At 64.4% G+C, this 17,778-nt stretch overlaps 5 protein-coding genes across 5 annotated transcripts; 2 read left to right on the top strand and 3 right to left on the bottom strand.

Annotated features, from left to right (window-relative positions):
* The first annotated feature begins 1,890 nt into the window (after positions 1-1,890).
* Positions 1,891-3,906, top strand: CAX3 (H+/Ca2+ exchanger). The gene is made up of 4 exons (XM_005761181.1): positions 1,891-2,214; positions 2,390-2,871; positions 2,987-3,048; positions 3,217-3,906. The coding sequence occupies exons 1-4, from the start codon at positions 1,903-1,905 to the stop codon at positions 3,588-3,590; spliced, it is 1,230 nt and encodes a 409-aa protein (XP_005761238.1). The 5' UTR covers positions 1,891-1,902; the 3' UTR covers positions 3,591-3,906.
* A 3,134-nt stretch (positions 3,907-7,040) lies between these two features.
* EMIHUDRAFT_452985 (hypothetical protein) lies at positions 7,041-8,650 on the bottom strand. The gene is made up of 5 exons (XM_005761180.1): positions 8,029-8,650; positions 7,804-7,948; positions 7,533-7,729; positions 7,263-7,424; positions 7,041-7,194 (listed from the first exon to the last, which is right to left on the bottom strand). Exons 1-5 carry the CDS (start codon positions 8,611-8,613, stop codon positions 7,129-7,131), a joined length of 1,155 nt encoding a protein of 384 aa, XP_005761237.1. The 5' UTR covers positions 8,614-8,650; the 3' UTR covers positions 7,041-7,128.
* A 530-nt stretch (positions 8,651-9,180) lies between these two features.
* Positions 9,181-10,732, top strand: EMIHUDRAFT_105852 (hypothetical protein; the record flags this gene model as incomplete). The annotated part of the gene is made up of 4 exons (XM_005761179.1): positions 9,181-9,398; positions 9,503-9,770; positions 9,901-10,171; positions 10,398-10,732. The coding sequence occupies 4 exons, from the start codon at positions 9,181-9,183 to the stop codon at positions 10,730-10,732; spliced, it is 1,092 nt and encodes a 363-aa protein (XP_005761236.1).
* A 229-nt stretch (positions 10,733-10,961) lies between these two features.
* EMIHUDRAFT_438224 (hypothetical protein) lies at positions 10,962-11,955 on the bottom strand. The gene has a single exon (XM_005761178.1). The coding sequence runs from the start codon at positions 11,915-11,917 to the stop codon at positions 11,087-11,089; it is 831 nt and encodes a 276-aa protein (XP_005761235.1). The 5' UTR covers positions 11,918-11,955; the 3' UTR covers positions 10,962-11,086.
* Positions 11,956-15,919: 3,964 nt separating this feature from the next.
* Positions 15,920-17,196, bottom strand: RFC5 (putative replication factor C subunit 5; the record flags this gene model as incomplete). Its single annotated transcript, XM_005761250.1, has 4 exons — positions 15,920-16,129; positions 16,176-16,291; positions 16,366-17,098; positions 17,191-17,196. 4 exons carry the CDS (start codon positions 17,194-17,196, stop codon positions 15,920-15,922), a joined length of 1,065 nt encoding a protein of 354 aa, XP_005761307.1.
* Between the last annotated feature and the right edge of the window lie 582 nt (positions 17,197-17,778).

Raw genomic sequence — 17,778 nt, 5'->3', positions numbered from 1 at the left:
ACACTTCCAAGCTCAAGCCAGGCGCCGCAGGCCATAAAGAGGAGCGCAGATTAAAATGGCGCCGCAGGCTCCCCCGGGCCGTCCGCGCACAGACCACAGTAACCCTTTTTAAAAACATCTATCACACACCACTAGGGTGTGGGGGAGCTCCGATCTCCCCACCTCCAATACTCTCCAATCCACAGCGTCGTCATCTTAGGCCGGGGATCCAGTCAGATCTCCGATCTCCATCTTCAATCTCCAATCTCCAACGTCGTCATCTTAGGCCGGATTCAGTCAGATCTCCGATCTCCATCTCCAATCTCCAATCTCCAATCTCGATTCGGGGGCCCGGGGGAGGAGGGGGGCTCAAACCTTCAAGGAGATGCGCTATGGATTCATTCACACTGACCGTCTCTCTTCTCCAATCTCCAATCGTCTACTTGGCCACTGTCGCCGCCGGCAGCAATCTACGACCTCCATTTTCAATCTTCGATCTCACATCTGGGGCGGATGGCTGGGCGCTAGGGTCTACAATCTGCATTCTCCATCTCCTATCTCCACATTTTGGCCCGTGTTGCTGCTCAGCGATCTGCAATCCACAATCTCAATCTTCGATCTTTAGTCTTAAATGGGGAACCGGACAGGAGGGATCTACTGGCGAGACTTGGGCGTGTCCGTGTGAGAGATCCGCTAGGATCTCCAGTCTTAAATACTATCTCTCCCCCAACGATATCCTGTTCTTGCGTATAGAGATTTCCATTACTCCTTTGGGTCCGCGCCGATTCCACTTTCCACACACAACGAACGAATAACGATCTCCACCGACCACCGTCGCCGAGTGGTGAGGCTCCGCTGAGGCCGTGAGCGGACGAGCGTCGACCGACGAGGAAACTACGCTATACCCAATACCGTATACGGCTCGGCACACATCGCTCAGGCAGAACCGGGGACGGGGGGGGAGTCGGAGCAGACGGCATCGGCCGCCGAGGGGATGTTGGGAAGAGGCACGAGGAGGTCGCCGCCCTCAACCGACTATGGAGGACCCGTAGCCAGACGACGCAGGGCAGACGACGGGGAGGCGGAGCAGTCGCGCGAGACGAGGGAGGGAGCAGGACGTTGCGGAGATCAGCAGGAGGATGTACGAAGAGATTAGGAGCAGCAGGGACCCGAGGGGCCATGTGGAAGACGGCTAGTGCTAGTCCCCCGTCGGGAGGACGACCCCGGCTAGTCGCCGACCACACCCACAAAGAACCCTGCACAAAGATCGCACGGGCGGGGACCTGTTCCTTTTTACCCATCTCACAGTAGAGGTGTTCGTTTTTATCTATTTATTTATCGCTCAGGCTTCTCCGAGAGGCACTAGATCTGGCACTGAAAAACACACAGGTTACGCAAGGATCGTTTCTTATGGCGGCCTCCGGGCCGCGCCATTTTCCCCAAAGCGGCAGCCTGTGGCGCAAGCGCGAAGCGGCGCGGGCTTCTCGTCAGAGAGATTTCTAGCAATATATACCTCGAAACTGACGCGGGCCCAGTACCTCGATGAGGTGACTTGGACCACCAAGAGCTGGCTGGGGCTGCAGAAGCAGCGTATCTCAGTCGTTCCTTCACACGGCCATCGCAGAGAGAGAGAGAGAGAGATTTTTAGAAGCCAACAAGAAATGTGGCTTCCAGAGAGAGCAGATTGTGAATGAGCTTGCCTGCGGCGAGGGCGGTCGAGTGCACGGAGGTAAGTGCCTCGCCGTCCTCGCAGGAGTCGCTTAGGCGGCTCCCGTGGTGTACCTGTGTTAGTGCCAGTGCGCGCCTCCCCTGCCCAGTGTCGTGCCAGGACGATTGTTTTCACGACAGAAAAATTCTTTTTTCGTAGCGCCTGGGAGACGCGAGCTCGCGTGGAACAGCGGGCAGCTGTGGCGCTCCCTTCTCATGGACACACAGAAGGACAAGCTGCTCGCGAAGGCCGAGAGGCTGAACGTCTACCGCCATGGGCCGGTGGCGTACCTCAAGAAGTCCATCACGGCGCTGCTCTTTGAGAACTGGGTCAACGTGCTCATGATCTGCTTCCCGCTGGCGATCCACATGGAGGAGAACCATGGCGACCCATCCAACATCTTCTTCTGCTCGCTGCTCGCCATCGCGCCCTTCGCCGAGCGCCTCTCCTTCGTCACCGAGCAGCTGGCTCTCCACACGAGCGAGGTGCTGGGCGGCATGCTGAACGCAACCTTTGGAAACGTCACGGTGCGCCTGCCCTGCCAACAACCTCGCTCGTGCCGCACGTGCCGCGACCGGGGCGGCGGCTCTCCGCGGGCCCCGCCCCCACTCTCCCGCCTCGCCAACCCCTCCCGAGCGCGGACGCCCCCGCGACGCCTTTCACCGTGCGAGCCCCCCCCTCCCTCCCGCCGCGCCGGCGCAGGAGCTGATCGTCTCGCTCTTCGCGCTCAAGTACGGAATGCTGCGCATCGTGCAGTGCTCGCTGCTCGGCTCCATCCTCTCCAACCTGATGCTCGTCCTCGGCTGCGCCTTCTTCGCCGGCGGCATCGTCACCAAGCAGCAAAAGTTCTCGGCGCCGGCCTCCTCCGTCAACTACTCGCTCCTTGTGCTCAGCGCGTCGTCGTCGCTGCTGCCGTGCGCGATCGACGCCAACCCGAGCGAGGGCGCGCCGCCCGGCTCCGGCCTGGTCGTCTCGCGCGTCCTCTCGTGCATGATGCTCGTCGTCTATGTCTGCTACGTCACCTTTCAGCTGGTGACACACACGTTCCTGTACGAGGACGACGACGACGACGACGAGGAGGCGGGCGAGGGCGAGGAGGAGGAGGAGGAGGAGGCGGTGCTCGGCGTGGCGGGCTCGGTCTTCTGGCTCGCCGTCATCACCGTCGTCATCTCGATCCTCTCCGAGTGCGTCCCCCCCCCCCCCCCCCCGCGCTTCTATTCTCGACGAGAGAGCCCGAGGCTCGAGAGGTCTCGAGTCGTGAGTCGACCGCCCTTTACACTCTCTCGTGGCAACCAACAGGTACATGGTGGACTCGCTCGAGGCGGCGGCCGTCGGCTGGGGCGTGCCCGACCTCTTCCTCGGTGCCCCCCCCCCCCCCCCCTCCCCCTTCACACACGCACGCACGGTTGCACGCACGCACGCACGCACGCACGCACGCACGGTCGCACGCACGCACGCACGCACGCACGCACGCACTCGCCCTCCCCCCACACCCACCGCGCTCTGAGGGTCTCCCCCGCCATGCGCAGGCACCATCATCATCCCCATCGTCGGCAACGCGGCCGAGCACGCCGCCGCCATCATCTTCGCCGTCAAGAACAAGATGGAGCTCGCGCTCGGCATCGCCGTCGGCTCCTCGATCCAGATCGGCGTCTTCTGCGTGCCGCTCCTCTGCGTCTTTGCGTGGTCCATCGACATCGAGCTCTCGCTCAACTTTGGCCTCTTCGAGTGCCTCACCTACCTCATCACCGCCCTCGTCGTCGGCGCCATCATCACCTCGGGGCAGTCCAACTGGCTGCAGGGCGTCGTCCTCATCACCGGCTACGCCTTCGTCTCCGCCGCCTTCTTTGTGCACGCCGACCCGCCCGAGCTCGCCAGCCACGCGGAGCACCATCACGAGTAGGAGATGCCCCGAGGCGCCCCCGAGGCGTCTCCGGCCTCCCCTCGCCTTGAGCGAGGAAATCTCTCGAGGAGAGCGCGGCGCCATCGAGCGAAGCGGCGGGATCATTTTAGGCGCAACCCGCCGCGCGGGCTCTGCGCCGCCCGGGACGCCGACGTCCGCCGCTCCTTTTCGCGCGGGACAACAGACTGAGAACAGAGTTCACAGCTGACGGCTAACGGCCCACGGCAGCGCATAGAATGTCACTGGACTCACTGTGTCATTCTTACCTGAGTTATTCGGAATGTGCATGTTAACATATAACAACTCCGCCCAGCTCCGACCTCCGAGCTCCGTCTCCTCGCTCGGCCTCGGGAACGCAACCTCTCGGTCCTTGCTCCTTCGCGCTTCGCCCGGTCCGCGCGGCGCACGAGGCACGTCTCTTCACTTGTCTGGCGCGCGCCCGCGCCCACCGCGCACCGGCGCCGGCCGCCGCGCCGGCCGCCGCGCTGGCCGCCGTGCGCGCCCCGGCCCGCCGGCTTTTAGCGGCAGGTTGCCGCGGCGGTGACTGCAGACTGGCGGCGGGCCATGCGGGGTGGCTGATTTTGTGGCAGCTAGGCGGATACCTAGCTCTTGGGCTAGGCGGCGGCCTTGCAGGTTGCAGCACCAATCAATGGCAATCAATGCAGGTCTTGGCGCTCTTCCTCTTGCTGTTGCACGTTGCAGCGCGCAGCACACAGCACATAGGCCTACTTGCCAAAGTGCTTTGCGCATGCCAGTGCACGCCAGTCACGTGCCGAGTAAGTAAGTAAAGAAAGACTAGTGTGGCTGCGAGCGAGCGAGGGAGGGAGTTTAGGGATGTAATCATCCCGCAAGGCTGGGGTTTAGATGAACCAGATACCTAGATATCTGGGTATCTGCCAGATATCTGAAGGCTCAGAGCCACTATCTGTATCTACCGACCCCACGCCAGATACCAACCAGATATCTGCCCAGATATCTGCTTGTAAAAAATCGCGGAAGAGAGCAACCAGATACCTATCTGGCACCGTTTGCACTATCTGCAGATAGTGAAAAGCACCTAGATGCCGGTAAACCCCAGCCTTGATCCCGCGTGCCCACAGTGTTTGTTCGTCAATTTGTTGTGCGAGGCTGGCGAGAGGTACTTCCAGCTTGCTGTGGAAAGAAGGTTTTCGCTTGTCTTCGCTCCACCAGACGACCCCCCTCGCCTCCCTCAGCGTTTACCTTACCTTTACCTCGTGTGTATGGTACACCGTCGTCGGTGTGCACAAGCTCGGCTTTAGCCCCCAGGTGTGAGTGATGGGAGGAGGACCACAGGGTCCCACACTAGAGGGTCGACCGAGAGGGCGTCCTAATGTCCTACTAAATGAAAAATCTGACTCGTTCTGAGGATTCAGGATTGAGCTTTGAGGCCATCGCTTCAGTCGGACGGGGCCAAAAAATAATTTATGGAGCAGAGTCGGTGATAGGCCCGAAATTCTTTTTCGCGGAGTTCTTTTTCGGGAATACGGGCGAATTCTACGAGTAGAGCTGACTTGATGAGTTGGATAGGTAAGTTTCGGCAAGACGCCCGCCGTGCAGATATCTGCGCAGCATTGCAACGAGATGCTGCAGCTTGTCCGCTCTGCGCTCGTGGCCAGCCTGGCAGGGGCCGTCGCACTCGCCTTCCTCATCCGCCGTCGGCGGAGTGCCGTTGACAGTGGGAGGAGTGCCATTGACAGGAGTGTGAAAGGGGAGGAGATCGGGACACTGGCGGAGCCCAGTGGCACCATACGCACGTCCAGTTGTGGAGTGAGGGACTTGATGAGCACCTTCGACCGGCTGTTGTTCGAGATTGACATCGGCATCCCGGCTGAGGCGTGTGCCAACGACCTGTCCAGCTCCAAGTACCAAGCGCCGCTGGAGAAAGTGATTGCGCAGGTCTCCGAGATCACGGGCGGCCTCTCCTACCAGTACGTGCAGGGCACGTGGACGGCTGAAGACAGTGGAGAGGTGCACCAGGAGAAGGACGCGACGCTCAACTTGCGCATCATCATTCTGCCTGAGGATCGCGAGGGCATGTTTGACAAAATTCGCGACTTCATCACGCAGGCTGTCCGGCGAGATGAGCTCCCGTGCAACTGGATTCAAGTCTGCGAGACGCCTCTCAAGCAGAGGTTGAGGCGAACCCGGGCTACGCGTGGACCCCGCTCAAGGAGGTCCATGCCACGCCTGCAGAGATCCAGAGGACCAAGCGAAAGGCCCTGGCGCGCAAGATGCGCTCAGCGGTCAGGGCGGTCAACGCGGCGATCAAGGGAAACGGCCCTCTCACCTTCAAGGACTTCATCCGCCCTGTCGATCACGTCAGACAGCTTGCCCGCTCGCTCGGAGCGAGCCCAGTCCTGACCGTCGGCGAGGAGCAACAGCAGAGTGGGCCCCACCTGCTGGACAACGCCAACGCGACCCTCGTCTCATGCTGCGGCAGCTTCGTCCAGCTGATGTCCGAATACGGCTACGTGCCGCTGGCTGCGCCCGTGCTCGACTTTTCGACCCTCACGGGCACGGCCGTGAAGCCGTCGGAGCCTTGTCTCGCCTCGCCGCGATCCTTCTCGCTGTTCGTCACCACCAAGGACAATGCGCGCGTCACCAGCATGCAGGACGTCGTGGATCGCAAATTCAAGTACGTTGCCATCAATGACTGCGCGGCCAGCGGAGCTGGCGCCCTGGTCGCATTTGCCAAGCAGTGGGACGTGCCATGGAAGAAGTACTTTTACGCTGCGGGGGGCACTGCCGACAAGGACATCACGTGCCCGCGATTCGTGCGTCCGACAGGGTCTCACTTTGACAGCCTCGACGCGGTGCTAAACGGAAGGATCGACGTGGCCATCGTGGACGTCATCGTGCTCATGCACTTCAAAGACGAGCACCCCGAGGAGTTCCGCTTGCTCAACGTGCTCTCTCCGCCGGTGGGCGACTTCCTCTTCTACCCGATATGGTTGCACAAGTCGCAGCAGGCGAAGAAGGCGCTCTACCTCGAGAGGCTCAACCAGACGCCCAAAGACGTGCTGCGGGCCATGTACGTAAAGGAGTTCAAGCCCATCGAGCTCGCCGACTTTGAGGGTAACCCGCCCATCATTTCCGAGAAATGAGCGTAAGTTTCCCTCCTTGCGAATTGTGAAGGATAAGCGCCACACATGCACGATGCACATGCACGGCTCCGCGCGCAGGAAAAAAAAATCTGTGGCCCGCCGTGCTTGCCGCTTGCCCTATACAGTAGAGCCCGGTAGGCTGGATCTGCTGCGCAGCAGCAGCCACCGCACGCAGCGCCTCACACCCTCAGCGCCTCCACACATTGCATGCAAACCAAAATATTATTTCCCGGCGCATGCAAAGCCAAAGGGCCTCTCCGAAGTAGGGGGGGAAACGCAACGCTGGCGATGATGGGCGAACGTGCGCGCGGCCTCGCGCGGCGTGGCGGATAAAGCGTAATCGAGATAAACACAGAGGTGGACCCTGAGGCGGCGGCACTGGAGCAAACGCGGAGGGGCTCCCGCCACGCCACTTATTGCGCCGCCTGCACCTGCTGATACGCCCACTTGAGCCAGAGGGTGAGGACGCGGAGGTCGTCCTACGCACCAAACGGAGCGCCCAGTAACGGGGTGCGTGCGCTGGCCGGCGCAGGCGCTGCGCCTCGGCCTGTTCGACCGTCGCGCCGCACCAAATGCGCAGCCCGGCCGGCGCGTCGCGGTAGGCGCCGATGTCGTACGCCACACGCTCCTCCTCGAGCAGCTTGCGCAGCGCGTCCACCTTCCCCTTGGCCATCGCGCCGCCCGCCGGCTCCTTGAGCACGAGGCACACCTGCGGGGCACCGGCAGCCGGCGGCGTCGGCGGCGGAGCGGTCGGCGCGATTTGACGCGGGCGGCGGCGGCGGCGGCGGCGGCGGCGGCGGCGGCGGCGGCGGCGCACCGAGGTGTTTGAGCGGTGCTCGGGCACGGTGCAGAGGAAGTCGATCCATGGCTCCGCCTCGACAAAGGCGGCGAGGACGCCGAAGTTTGCAACCGACTTGGCCACGACAGCGTCGAGCCCGCCGAGGCCGCGCGCCCACCGGAGCGAGTCGAGGTAGTCCTCGACGCAGAGCATCGACGGCGTGTTGATCGTCTCGCCTGCGGGACGCGTCATGCACGCGTCATGGACGTGTCCTGGACGCGTCCTGGTCGGCGGCTGTTGGTGGGGCTACCCTGAAAGATGCCCTTGATGAGCTTGCCGCCCTTGGTCATGCGGAAGATCTTTGGCAGCGCGCGCTTCGGCTGGAAGGACTCGAGCCGCTGCACCGCCCGCGGCCCCAGGATGAGCACGCCATGCGCGCCCTCCCCTCCGAGCACCTGCGGGCAGCCAGACGCGCCACGCGGCTTGCGAGGCTGCTGCGGCGGCGGGCGGGGGAGAGATGGTGGCGGGGGGGCGCCTTTTGCCACGAGTAGGTGACGACGTCGAGCTTGTGCCACGGCGTCATGTCCATCCCGAAGATCGCCGAGGTTGCGTCGCAGATCGTCAGCCCCTCGCGCTCGTCCGAGATCCAGTCGAGGCTGGGCACCTTGGCGCCGCCAGTGGTGCCGTTGAAGGTGAAGACGATGTCGTGCGACGCGTCCGTCTGCGAGAGGTCTGGGAGCGAGCCGAACGGGGCCGAGATCTCGCGCACGTCGCTCAGCCCGAGCTGGTTTACCGCATCGTCGTACCACGTCTTGCCAAACGTCTCCCAGAAGCAGATGTCCACTGGCCGTGGGCCGAGCATGCTCCACATGACCATCTCGACCGCGCCCGTGTCCGAGGCGGGGACGATGCCGACGAGGTAATCGTCCGGCAGGCCGAGGACCGCCTTGGTCTCCTCACAGCAGGCGAGCAGCTTGGCCTTTCCGATGGACGAGCGGTGGCTGCGGCCGAGCGCCGCATCCCCTACGGAGCCCTCGAGGCTCCAGCCCGGCCGCTTGGCACACGGGCCGGAGCCGAAGTTGGCGCACGACGGGCGCTCAGCCGGCATCGATGACGACATTGCAGCGAGCAGCGGGCGAGCAGCGGAAAGACCGAGGCGAGGCGCGACGAGCGTGGCCCCGGAAAGAAAAAATCCCGCAATTAAGTTTCTTTTCAGAAAGAAACCAAGGGCCGCGGAGAAATGCCGCAGCGGACCGACCGTGCTGCTGCTGCCGCCGCCGCCGCCGCCGCTGCCGCCGCCGTCGCGATTGCGCTCGCCGCCGCCATTCGCGACGGCGGCGGCGCTGCCGTCGGGCTGGACTGGGGCGACTGCAGCACCGGCGCGCGGTGGCTGCCTCGAGCCCGCAGCCCTCTGTGGGAGCCGCAGGTGGCAGACTTCTTCCCGGCGCTCGCCGGGTGGGGCTCTGTCCCAGACGACGAAGCGGCGCAGGCGACGGCGCCCGCCGAGGAGGCACCGCCGCGCCGCGCACCATTTGCGCCGCTGGCACGCGAGTCGGACATCACGGCGGAGCGGTTCGCGGAGCTGGCGGCGCTCGGCCAGCCCTTCATCGTGGAGGATGCCGGCCGCGACCTGCCGCTGCTCGGCCTGTCGTGCGAGGAGTACGCGCGGCGCTGGCCCAACGGCTCGATGCGTGCCGAGTACCTCGAGGGTGAGGAGTGGGGCGGCGAGTGGGGCTTCTTCCGCGACGAGGCGGAGGGAGAGAACAAGGTGCCGCTAGACAATGGGCTGTGGTGGCACGCGCCTCGACCTGCGAGGCCGCGGCGAGGCATCGAGCAGCACATGGCCGCCGAGGCCGACGCCGCCGAAGGTGACGCGGCCCCGCGGCTGACGGCGCCGTACATTTGGTGCGGCGGGGCGGGCGGGCGGGCACGGGGTGGGCGGGGCGGCCGGTGGGTGGGAGGGTGGGGGAGGCGCTCCGAATCGACCCTCTGCCGACACCTCGCCGCAGGCACGTCAAGGACCAGGAGCCGCTGTCCACCAAGCGGTCTGTGCAGCGGGTGTGGCGCGCGCCGTACTTTGCAGCTCGCTCCCCGCTCGCGGCGTGGGAGGCGTCCGAGTCGTTCGAGCTGTGGTTCTCGCTGCCGGGCGGAGGGACGATGGCGCATGGCGACGCGTACGGCGAGGTGACCGTCTCGCTGCAGCTACGCGGAGTCAAGCGCTGGCGGATGATGATGGTGCCTCCGTCGCCGATCGGCATCGACACCTCGGACGGAGGAGTCTGCGCGCCCAGGACACGTCCACGACATGTCCGAGACATGTCCCGCAGGCATCGACACCTCGGACGGAGGCGTGTACTCCAGCGGCCGGTGGGCGCCAGAGTACGAGGCGCGCGTCGGGCCGGGCGAGGCGCTGGTCTTCCCGCCCGGCTACCTGCACGAGACGTTCGTTCGCCCGGCCGACAACCCCGGCGGCGGATGCACCGTCGCAACCACCTTTCAGATGGCCGCGCCCGCCGCCTCGCGCTACCTGCACGCCTGGCTGCCGCGGCTGGCGCAGACCAACCTGCAGACGGAGGAGCGGCTCATCTCGAGCGAGTGGTCCGTCCTCGCCCTCGCGGGGCTGCCGCGCCAGGCCGCCGCCGCGTTGCGCCGCCGCCAGACGCCCGAGGCTCGCCGCGGTCCGCTGCCGGAGGAGGCGCTCGCCCGTGGACTGCGGAGAGCGAGAGCCGCCACTCATGGAGACTGCGCCTCGTCACTGCCCCCCTCGCAGCGGGTAGGCGCCCTTCTCGCCGGAGGAGCACGCCGAGGCCGTCCTCGCCGCGGCCGACGCCGACGGCGCGCGCGCCTCTCGCCCGCCGAGCTGCCGCAGCGCCGTCCGTGAGCTTTCTCGGCACTTTCCTGCAGGCTCGCGCGCCCTTTCCCCCGCCGAGCTGCGCGCCTTCTTCCTCTCGCACCCGGCGGCGGGCTGGGCGCGCAGGCCGCTCAAGACGGATTTGCCGCACCACGGGGCGGTCGTCGACGCGGCGAGCGCGGCGGCGATGACCGTGGAGCGCACAGTGGTGCGCGCTCGCGACGTGTGGAGCTTCCTCGACACCGACCGCGACGGCGCCGTCACCGCCGAGGAGCTGGTCGCTTCCGGCCGGCGGTGGCATGAGAGCTTGCGCGCCGCCGCCGTTGCGCTCCGGGAGCGGCGCCGGAGGAGCAAGGATGCGCCAAGGACAACTCCGCATAGACCATAGTGTCGACCGCGCGCCGCGGGGGCTAGTGCAGACCGTCTGTTCTTTGCAGTTGCACAGGGGAAGTAACTTGCTACTTGGGCGTCGTTGTATGTTTTGAAACATCGATACATATCCCTGCCTCTCTCTTTTCTCCCAGTAAGCTAATAAAAGTACAGTGTACATACACGATACACGGCTCTCATATTGGATATATACGGTAAATCCGTTTTGGGTTCTGTTGTTGTGGACAACACGTCACACCGACGTGTGCACATGCAGCACACGTGTTGTTTATCTTTACAGAGACACGACACTCGACAGAGCACACATAGTACACACACTGGGTCGCGACTACCTCGTCGACCTACGTTAAAATTATGAGTTCCTTGAGATCACGAACGGCGAAAAATGGCCGGGTACGAACTCAACGATGGCAACTGGCGGGTCTGTGCGCGACGAGTCCGGCCCGTCACCCGCCTCGCGCCAGTCATCGAGCGCACGGAGCACGTCGCTGAACGGCAGCATCGCAAACACGCCCCGGTTTTCGGCCCGCAGCCCCTCTCCGGGCCCCGCGAGCGGGCGGCGGGCGCGGTAGACGCACACGGGGTCGACCACGCTCTCCGTCGCGGTGTCGCGGTGCAGCACGACCACTGGCCGGTCGACGAGGTCGGCGAGACCCCATAGAAAGAGGGTGAAGGCAGCGCCCGTCGAGGTCCAATAGCCAGAGGCGCGAAAGGCGGCGAGCGCAGCCTCGGCCTGCGCCGGGTCGGCTGGCAGTCCGAGGTGCCGCCGCATCTGCGGCAGCGAGGTGCCCAGTCGCTCCTCGTCGGCATCTGTGCCGCAAGAGACAATTCGGTCCACGACCTGCCGCCGCTCATCGCGGATTCGCTTGCCCGCCGGCGCGAGCGCGTCGGCCTGCGAGATGCGACCCACAGAGCAGAGGATGGACCGCTGCGCGCAATTGCCGTCCATCGAAGCGCCGCCGAGCCGCGCGCCGCGCGCTCGGAGCAGCCTTTTCACCTCGTCGCTCGCGATCATTGGCCGGAACGACGAGTCCACCACAGGACGGGTACGCTCGGCAACCGGCAGCTCGTCGGCGTCGTCGAGAACGAGCGGGTTGCGCGCGGACCCGCCAGCTGGACCGACAGACAGGCCAGCGAGGCCGGCAAGCAGGCTGTCCATTCGCTCGTTGGACTCCAGGGCCATCTCCGCACCAGGGGAGGGTACCAGGGCAAGGGCTGAGGGCGGGAGGCGGAGGGTTTGGGCGGAGGCCGCGAGAGTTTTTTTGAGGGGGAAAGGGGCGCGGGGCACGCGGGGGCAGTTTATGGATGCAAAACATGCAGTGAAGAAGAGAGAGCGCGCGTGCGATTACTGACGTACGTAGGCGGTAGGCTGGGAAGTCAACAGCGTCGCAGGAGCGCGCTCCCTGTAAAAGCGTGCCTAGTGGAGAGCGAGCAGGGCGTGGACCGGTTGCCGCACAGAGGCAAGAGACGGCCACGTCGAAGCCTCGTTGGCCGAAGCCTCGTTGGCCGAAGCCTCGGTGGCCGAAGCCTCAGTGGCCGAAGCCTCAAAGGGCGGGTTGGGCCGCGGGGAAGGGAGGGCGGAGGGTGAGGGGGAAAGGGGCGCGGGCAGCGGGCACGCGGGGGCAGTTTATGGATGCAAAACATGCAGTGAAGAAGAGAGAGCGCGCGTGCGATTACTGACGTACGTAGGCGGTAGGCTGGGAAGTCAACAGCGTCGCAGGAGCGCGCTCCCTGTAAAAGCCGTACACGGCGTGCTGCGCTGTCACACTGCTCAATGGTGCCTAGTGGAGAGCGAGCAGGGCGTGGACCGGTTGCCGCACAGAGGCAAGAGACGGCCACGTCGCGCGGTCCCGGTCGCAGCACCTTTGCCAGCGCCCGCAGCGTGTGGCCCTCTCCTCGCAACCCATTCGACTCGATGGCAGCCAGCGCTCAGAGGATGGTCTTCATGGTGCGACACGACGACGTTCTAGATCTAGAAAATGGCAAACGAACCGTTTCGCCGGCGGCGGCGGCGCGCCCGGCGGCTGGCGGCGCGCACGCCTAGGAGCGTGCCAGGTACACATACAGCTCTCTGGGCTTCGCGCGCCGCTGCGGTCGGCCACAAAGAATGTGAGAATCGCACCTCAGCCCTGCGTAGGCTCCCTATGCCCTCTCGAGCAGGTCCAGGAAGGCCACCTCGTAGAAGATGTGGCCATCGCCAACGCCGCCGCCGCCCTCACCGACGCCGAGCATACCCTCAAAACCACAGTCGACCGCGTCCGGGCCGGAGGCGGCACCGACAGCGACATCACAGCGGCCAGAGACGCCCTCGACGCCGCCTAGCTACCGAGCCGACGCAGCTGCTCGGCAACCAGTCAACTTCCCAGTCAACTATGGGTATTCCAAGAATGGAACCCACCTCGTGTGCCACACAGTCACTTCGTGGCACACCCTGCGACCTGGAAATGCGTCAATCAAGTCGGACAAGCGTAACTTCTTCAACCTCACGGGACAGCCCCTGGACGCAGACGGCAACCCAGACCCGAGCGGGTGCGGCAGGACTGTCATGTTTAAGTGGGCGCGTAAGCGCAATCCGGCACTCATCCCGGCGATGCGGTTGGTGTTTGGTCGACGCAGCTTCCTCCGTCTGTGCAGCGCGGACGGACCGCTCCAGGACCCTCGGGCAGCCGGACCGAGCGACGCCGACGCACCGTGGGACCCGCTCAGCCTGGAGCCGCCCGGCGAGGACGCCGACGGCTACATCCGGTCGTGCTGCGGCGGCGCCCAAGGGCGCGCCTTCTCAGGGATGTGCACCACCGGAGTCAAACACGAGATCGACAACATTGTGCAAAAGAAGAACCCGACTACCCGCTTCGTTTCGTTCATCGACGACATGGTTCAAAACGACACCGTGGCAGAGGCCGTCAAGTCTTACTGCGGAGAGGGCGGGACACTCGAGGTGCAAAAAGATGTTGCTGGCAACCTCGACAACGAGGAGAAGTGCCTCATCTACTCTCCGAGCGGCGACCTCGACTGCGTACCCCCCTTCATGGTCGGCTCGCCGCACCACCGAGACGAGAACGGGAACCTCACCGGACGCGAGGCTTGCTTCAAAATCGTCGGAACCTACCTCGGCGACACAGAGGCTGCCTCGGAGGCGATTGGCAAACGCCTCGCCAAAAACCTCCGTCCGCTCGACTTCATCGACACGCTCGAATGCACCGAGGGCATTCAGAACGTTGGACACCTCAAGTACAACCTCATCACCCGTCAGGCCTGCCCAAAGACGAAGTACATTTGCTCCGTCACGCCACCAGAGATCAGCGAGGGCCCGGCCATCGACGGGAGCAACCGGATTCGCAAATCGTGGGAGCTACTCACGGAGGCAGAGGATACTCCTGCCAAATACAAAGACCTGGGTTGGAGGCAGGCTATGCTCCCCACCATCACTGGAGGCTCCGGCGTCGACACGGGCGTCACATCAGTCGGCGTGCCCAACGACACGGATGGGGGCCGCACGGGCGTGCGCGGCCCCGCCGAGGCCTACTACATCTCCCTCCTCAAATGCTGGTCAAAGCTTGTGGCCTGCAGCCCGGACCTCGCCGAAGCCGAGCGCTCCGGCGGGTACGGTGCACGAGACGCCGTCAACTCGTACAAAGCCGCGCTCTCGAGGCGAGACGAGGTGGCCTCCATCCGAGCCGCGCGCGACGACAACATCTACTACACCTTGCGCGGCGGCAAAATCTCTGAGTTCTACCCCAAGGGCGTCAGCCTCCCCACTTCTGAGTCTCTTCCAACACCGTCACTTGCAAATCAGGAAGCCCGTACGCGCGGGCGCTTGCTGCCATCGAGACTATCTGGAACTGGTTCGATCTGCAGAAGGAGTGGCGCGCCCTCGACGACTACACGGCAGCCAACTGGCAGCCCGGCGACACCAAAATACGTCTACGCGAGTCTATCCGCTACGTCTCAACTGCCCCGCCAGCCTTACGCGGGGCGGTGGCTCGACACAAAACTTGACGGCAGCAATGCCACATGCATTCCAGACGACATATTCATCGGCGAGCTTCAGCGCCGAAACGGCCTTCACCTCTCGCAGTGCCGCTCGACTGTCACGCGGGCACTCGAGCTTGGGGACACAGTCGGTGGTGCAAAGGACTACCATGGCGACTGGTTCCTCAACAACGCCGCCCGGCGGCGCCCTCACGACGGCGTACTTCGCGCCTGGTACGATTGTGTCGCCGCCGTCTCCATCTCCCGGCCCGTTATGGGAGATGCCGAAAAACCAGAACTCACCAAACAGTTCAACGAGGGCTACAAAACCGACCTGGCTGAGCCGGGGGCAAAGACGAGATCAGCGAGGTCAAACTTTGGACCCCCCTCCGGGGTGGCTTGCCCGTTGGGGTCGGCCGCACCGACACCGGAGGCAACCCCGGCTCCGTTGGAGACAAGTTCGCCTTCGGCAACACCGAAGAGCGCGCCCGCCTTGCAAACATGGGCTGCAAGCAACGCGGGTTCCGTGGTCAACGGGCGTTCGACCACACCACCGGCCAAGGCTACGTCAAGTCGCAGCGTGGCCACTACCATGACGGGATCTTCGGCAAACGAAACAAGTTCAACCTGCTTCTCCACGAGACATTCGGCGGTGGCTTCTCGCCGCCAGCAGTTGCAAAGATCAACCGCCTTGCGCGCAAGGCTCAACGCTCGGGCGTTGACCGCACCGCGTACCCTCGCCCCACTCCCGCCTCTCATTTGTGTCACACCACGCGGAACGCATCTCCATCGCTTCGGTGAAGGGGGTGAACCGTGCCATCCTCGATCGCCGTGCAAAGCTCGCTTCCGAGCTCTCACGCCGCGCGTAGGGCCCTTAGGGGCCTAGGGAACACAACCCCCTGCCCTCACCCCTCTCTCTTTTCTCCGGAGGAAGCTAAAAGTACGTTCTACGTACACGTACACGTACGTAATGGAGTTCACAGCAAGAAAAACAGCCTGAGTCGAATGTGTGCCTGCGGCCCCTTGCTGCTGCTCGCTGGTCGCGCTAACGCTACTTTATGATGCACAGTCCACAGAGAACGAAAGTAGTCCCGTCGGCACCAGCCGCGCCACCGAGACCGCGTGGGAGCACGACGGGCCATGTCCATGTGGCACCCGCCGGGGTCCACGGCGGGGCGGGGGAACCAAGGGGGGGCGGGAGGCAGGCAAGCGACTAGCCCGCGACGCCGAGGTGAGGGCGCGCGAGCTGGAAGAGGCCGACCAAGCCGGCGAGCTGCAGCCTCTCCGACGTGCCGACCGAGAGCCGCTCCTCGGCGTCGGCGAGCGAGGCGACGAGCGACGCCTTGGGCAGGGGCTTGGCCTCGAGGGCGAGGACGAGGTGGTGCAACTCCGTCAGCACGTCCTGCAGCGCGACGCCGCGGTCCTGCAGGAAGGTTCCAGGAACGGTCTAGGAAAGGTCTAGGAAGTACGCCCTGCAGCGCGACGCGGTCCTGCAGCCGCGACCACACCGAGGAGAGCGCCGTGCTGAAGTCCTCCTCCATCAGCGAGCGGAAGATCGCGTCCGTGTCGGCCGGCGTCGGCTGGCCTAGAGACGCGTCAGGGATTGGTCGGAGACGCGTCATGCAGCATCGCCGCCGGTGTCGGCCGGGGTCCGCGGGCCGGCGCAGCGGTAGACATTCTCCTCAGAGACGAGGCCGAAGCTCATGTGGGTCGACTGCAGCAGGTTGAGGCAGCGGCGCATGTCGCCGCGCCCGAGGGCCACGCACGCCTCCACGCCCCCGCCCGCGGCGCGAACCCCCTCGGCCTCAGCGACGTGCTGGGTGCGGCCGATCGCCTGCTCGTCGGTGAGGGGTGCGAAGCGGAAGCGGGTGGTGCGCGACTGCAGCGCGGGCATAATCTTGGACGCGTAGTTGCAGATCAGGCAGAAGCGCACGTTCGACACGTACTTCTCGATCACGCGCCGCAGCGCCATCTGCGCGGGGCTCGTCATATTGTCCGCCTCGTCGAGCACAATCAGCTTGGGCATCGAGGTCCACATCTGGCGCGTCGAGGCGAACTCCTTGATCTGCTCGCGCACCACGTCGATCCCGCGGTCGTCCGACGCGTTCAGCTCGAGCACCATGCTCGCGAACCGCTTGCCGTACATTCGGCGCGCGCACGCGAGGATCGTCGACGTCTTGCCAGTGCCGGGCGGGCCGTACAGCAGCAGGTGGGGGAGCTTGCCGGCGTCGATGAGCCGCGTGATCGTGGAGATTATCTCGTCGTGCGACACCAGCTCCGACATGTCCTTTGGTCGGTACTTCTCCACCCACGGTAGCAGGTCTGCCTGGGCCGCATGCATCTGCGCCGTCTTGTCCACCGGCGCGTCGGCGGAGACGTCCATGTCCTGTGCCTAGAGGTGCGGGAGGGGGGGAGGCCACACGTCTCAGGAGGCCACACATGTGCCCGAGGGCTACGCTCGGCGGCGAGTTCGGCGCGGCTCGCCTCCATGGTGGCGGTTCGCGCCGGCTTCCCGCCCTCTGTTGGTTGAGTCGTGCTGTGAACATCTCGGCTGTCCTCGCCACACTTGAAGAGGCCGCACCGGCAACACCTCCGCCTGGCCGCTCTCGCGCGCGTAGAAAGAGTCCGACAAGTCGCCTTGCCGGAAGATGTCTCGCCTGGCACAAAGCTTCCCACGCGGCACAGTGACAACAGTCACGCAACACGCTACACGGGCGGGGTCCTCCCGCGCCCAGGGAAGGCGTGTATGCGGGGTGAACTGGTTCCTGCGCTGGCTCACGTACGATCCTAACCAAATCTGGTGTTGACTCCCGGGATTTCTTTCTTGACATGTCACATGAGGATGAACCTGCACTGACATGATCGATGTGGGCCTGGCAGAAAAACACCAATGGATTCCTCCCAACAAGGGACCCCTCCTGTTTCTTATTAACAACGAAGGCGCTCTCAAAAAACAAAAAAAAGCGCGCGGTGTGATGTGTCCCATCCCTCCCTTTGAGCGCTCTAGCACAGGACTGGGAGGCGCGCACTGCCACTAACACAGGTACAGAACTCGTGTGCTGCAAAAGCTGA

This window comes from Emiliania huxleyi (assembly GCF_000372725.1).
Source record: "Emiliania huxleyi CCMP1516 unplaced genomic scaffold EMIHUscaffold_72, whole genome shotgun sequence".
In the NCBI taxonomy this organism is placed as follows: Eukaryota; Haptophyta; order Isochrysidales; family Noelaerhabdaceae; genus Emiliania; species Emiliania huxleyi.
Note: the sequence above shows the minus strand (reverse complement) of the source record. Positions and strands in the feature narration are given on the sequence as shown.

What these genes read in the sequence shown, in the direction of transcription:
- EMIHUDRAFT_452985 (XM_005761180.1), bottom strand. Translation starts at nt 8,613, where the DNA reads ATGTCGTCATCGATGCCGGCTGAGCGCCCGTCGTGCGCCAACTTCGGC. An exon ending in TCACCTACTCGTGGCAAAAG is followed by an intron (nt 7,949 to 8,028) that starts GCGCCCCCCCGC and finishes GGCTGCCCGCAG; the next exon opens with GTGCTCGGAGGGGAGGGCGC. An exon ending in GCGGCGCGACGGTCGAACAG is followed by an intron (nt 7,195 to 7,262) that starts GCCGAGGCGCAG and finishes TTTGGTGCGTAG; the next exon opens with GACGACCTCCGCGTCCTCAC.
- EMIHUDRAFT_438224 (XM_005761178.1), bottom strand. Translation starts at nt 11,917, where the DNA reads ATGGCCCTGGAGTCCAACGAGCGAATGGACAGCCTGCTTGCCGGCCTC.
- CAX3 (XM_005761181.1), top strand. Translation starts at nt 1,903, where the DNA reads ATGGACACACAGAAGGACAAGCTGCTCGCGAAGGCCGAGAGGCTGAAC. An exon ending in CAACCTTTGGAAACGTCACG is followed by an intron (nt 2,215 to 2,389) that starts GTGCGCCTGCCC and finishes GCGCCGGCGCAG; the next exon opens with GAGCTGATCGTCTCGCTCTT. An exon ending in CGTGCCCGACCTCTTCCTCG is followed by an intron (nt 3,049 to 3,216) that starts GTGCCCCCCCCC and finishes CGCCATGCGCAG; the next exon opens with GCACCATCATCATCCCCATC.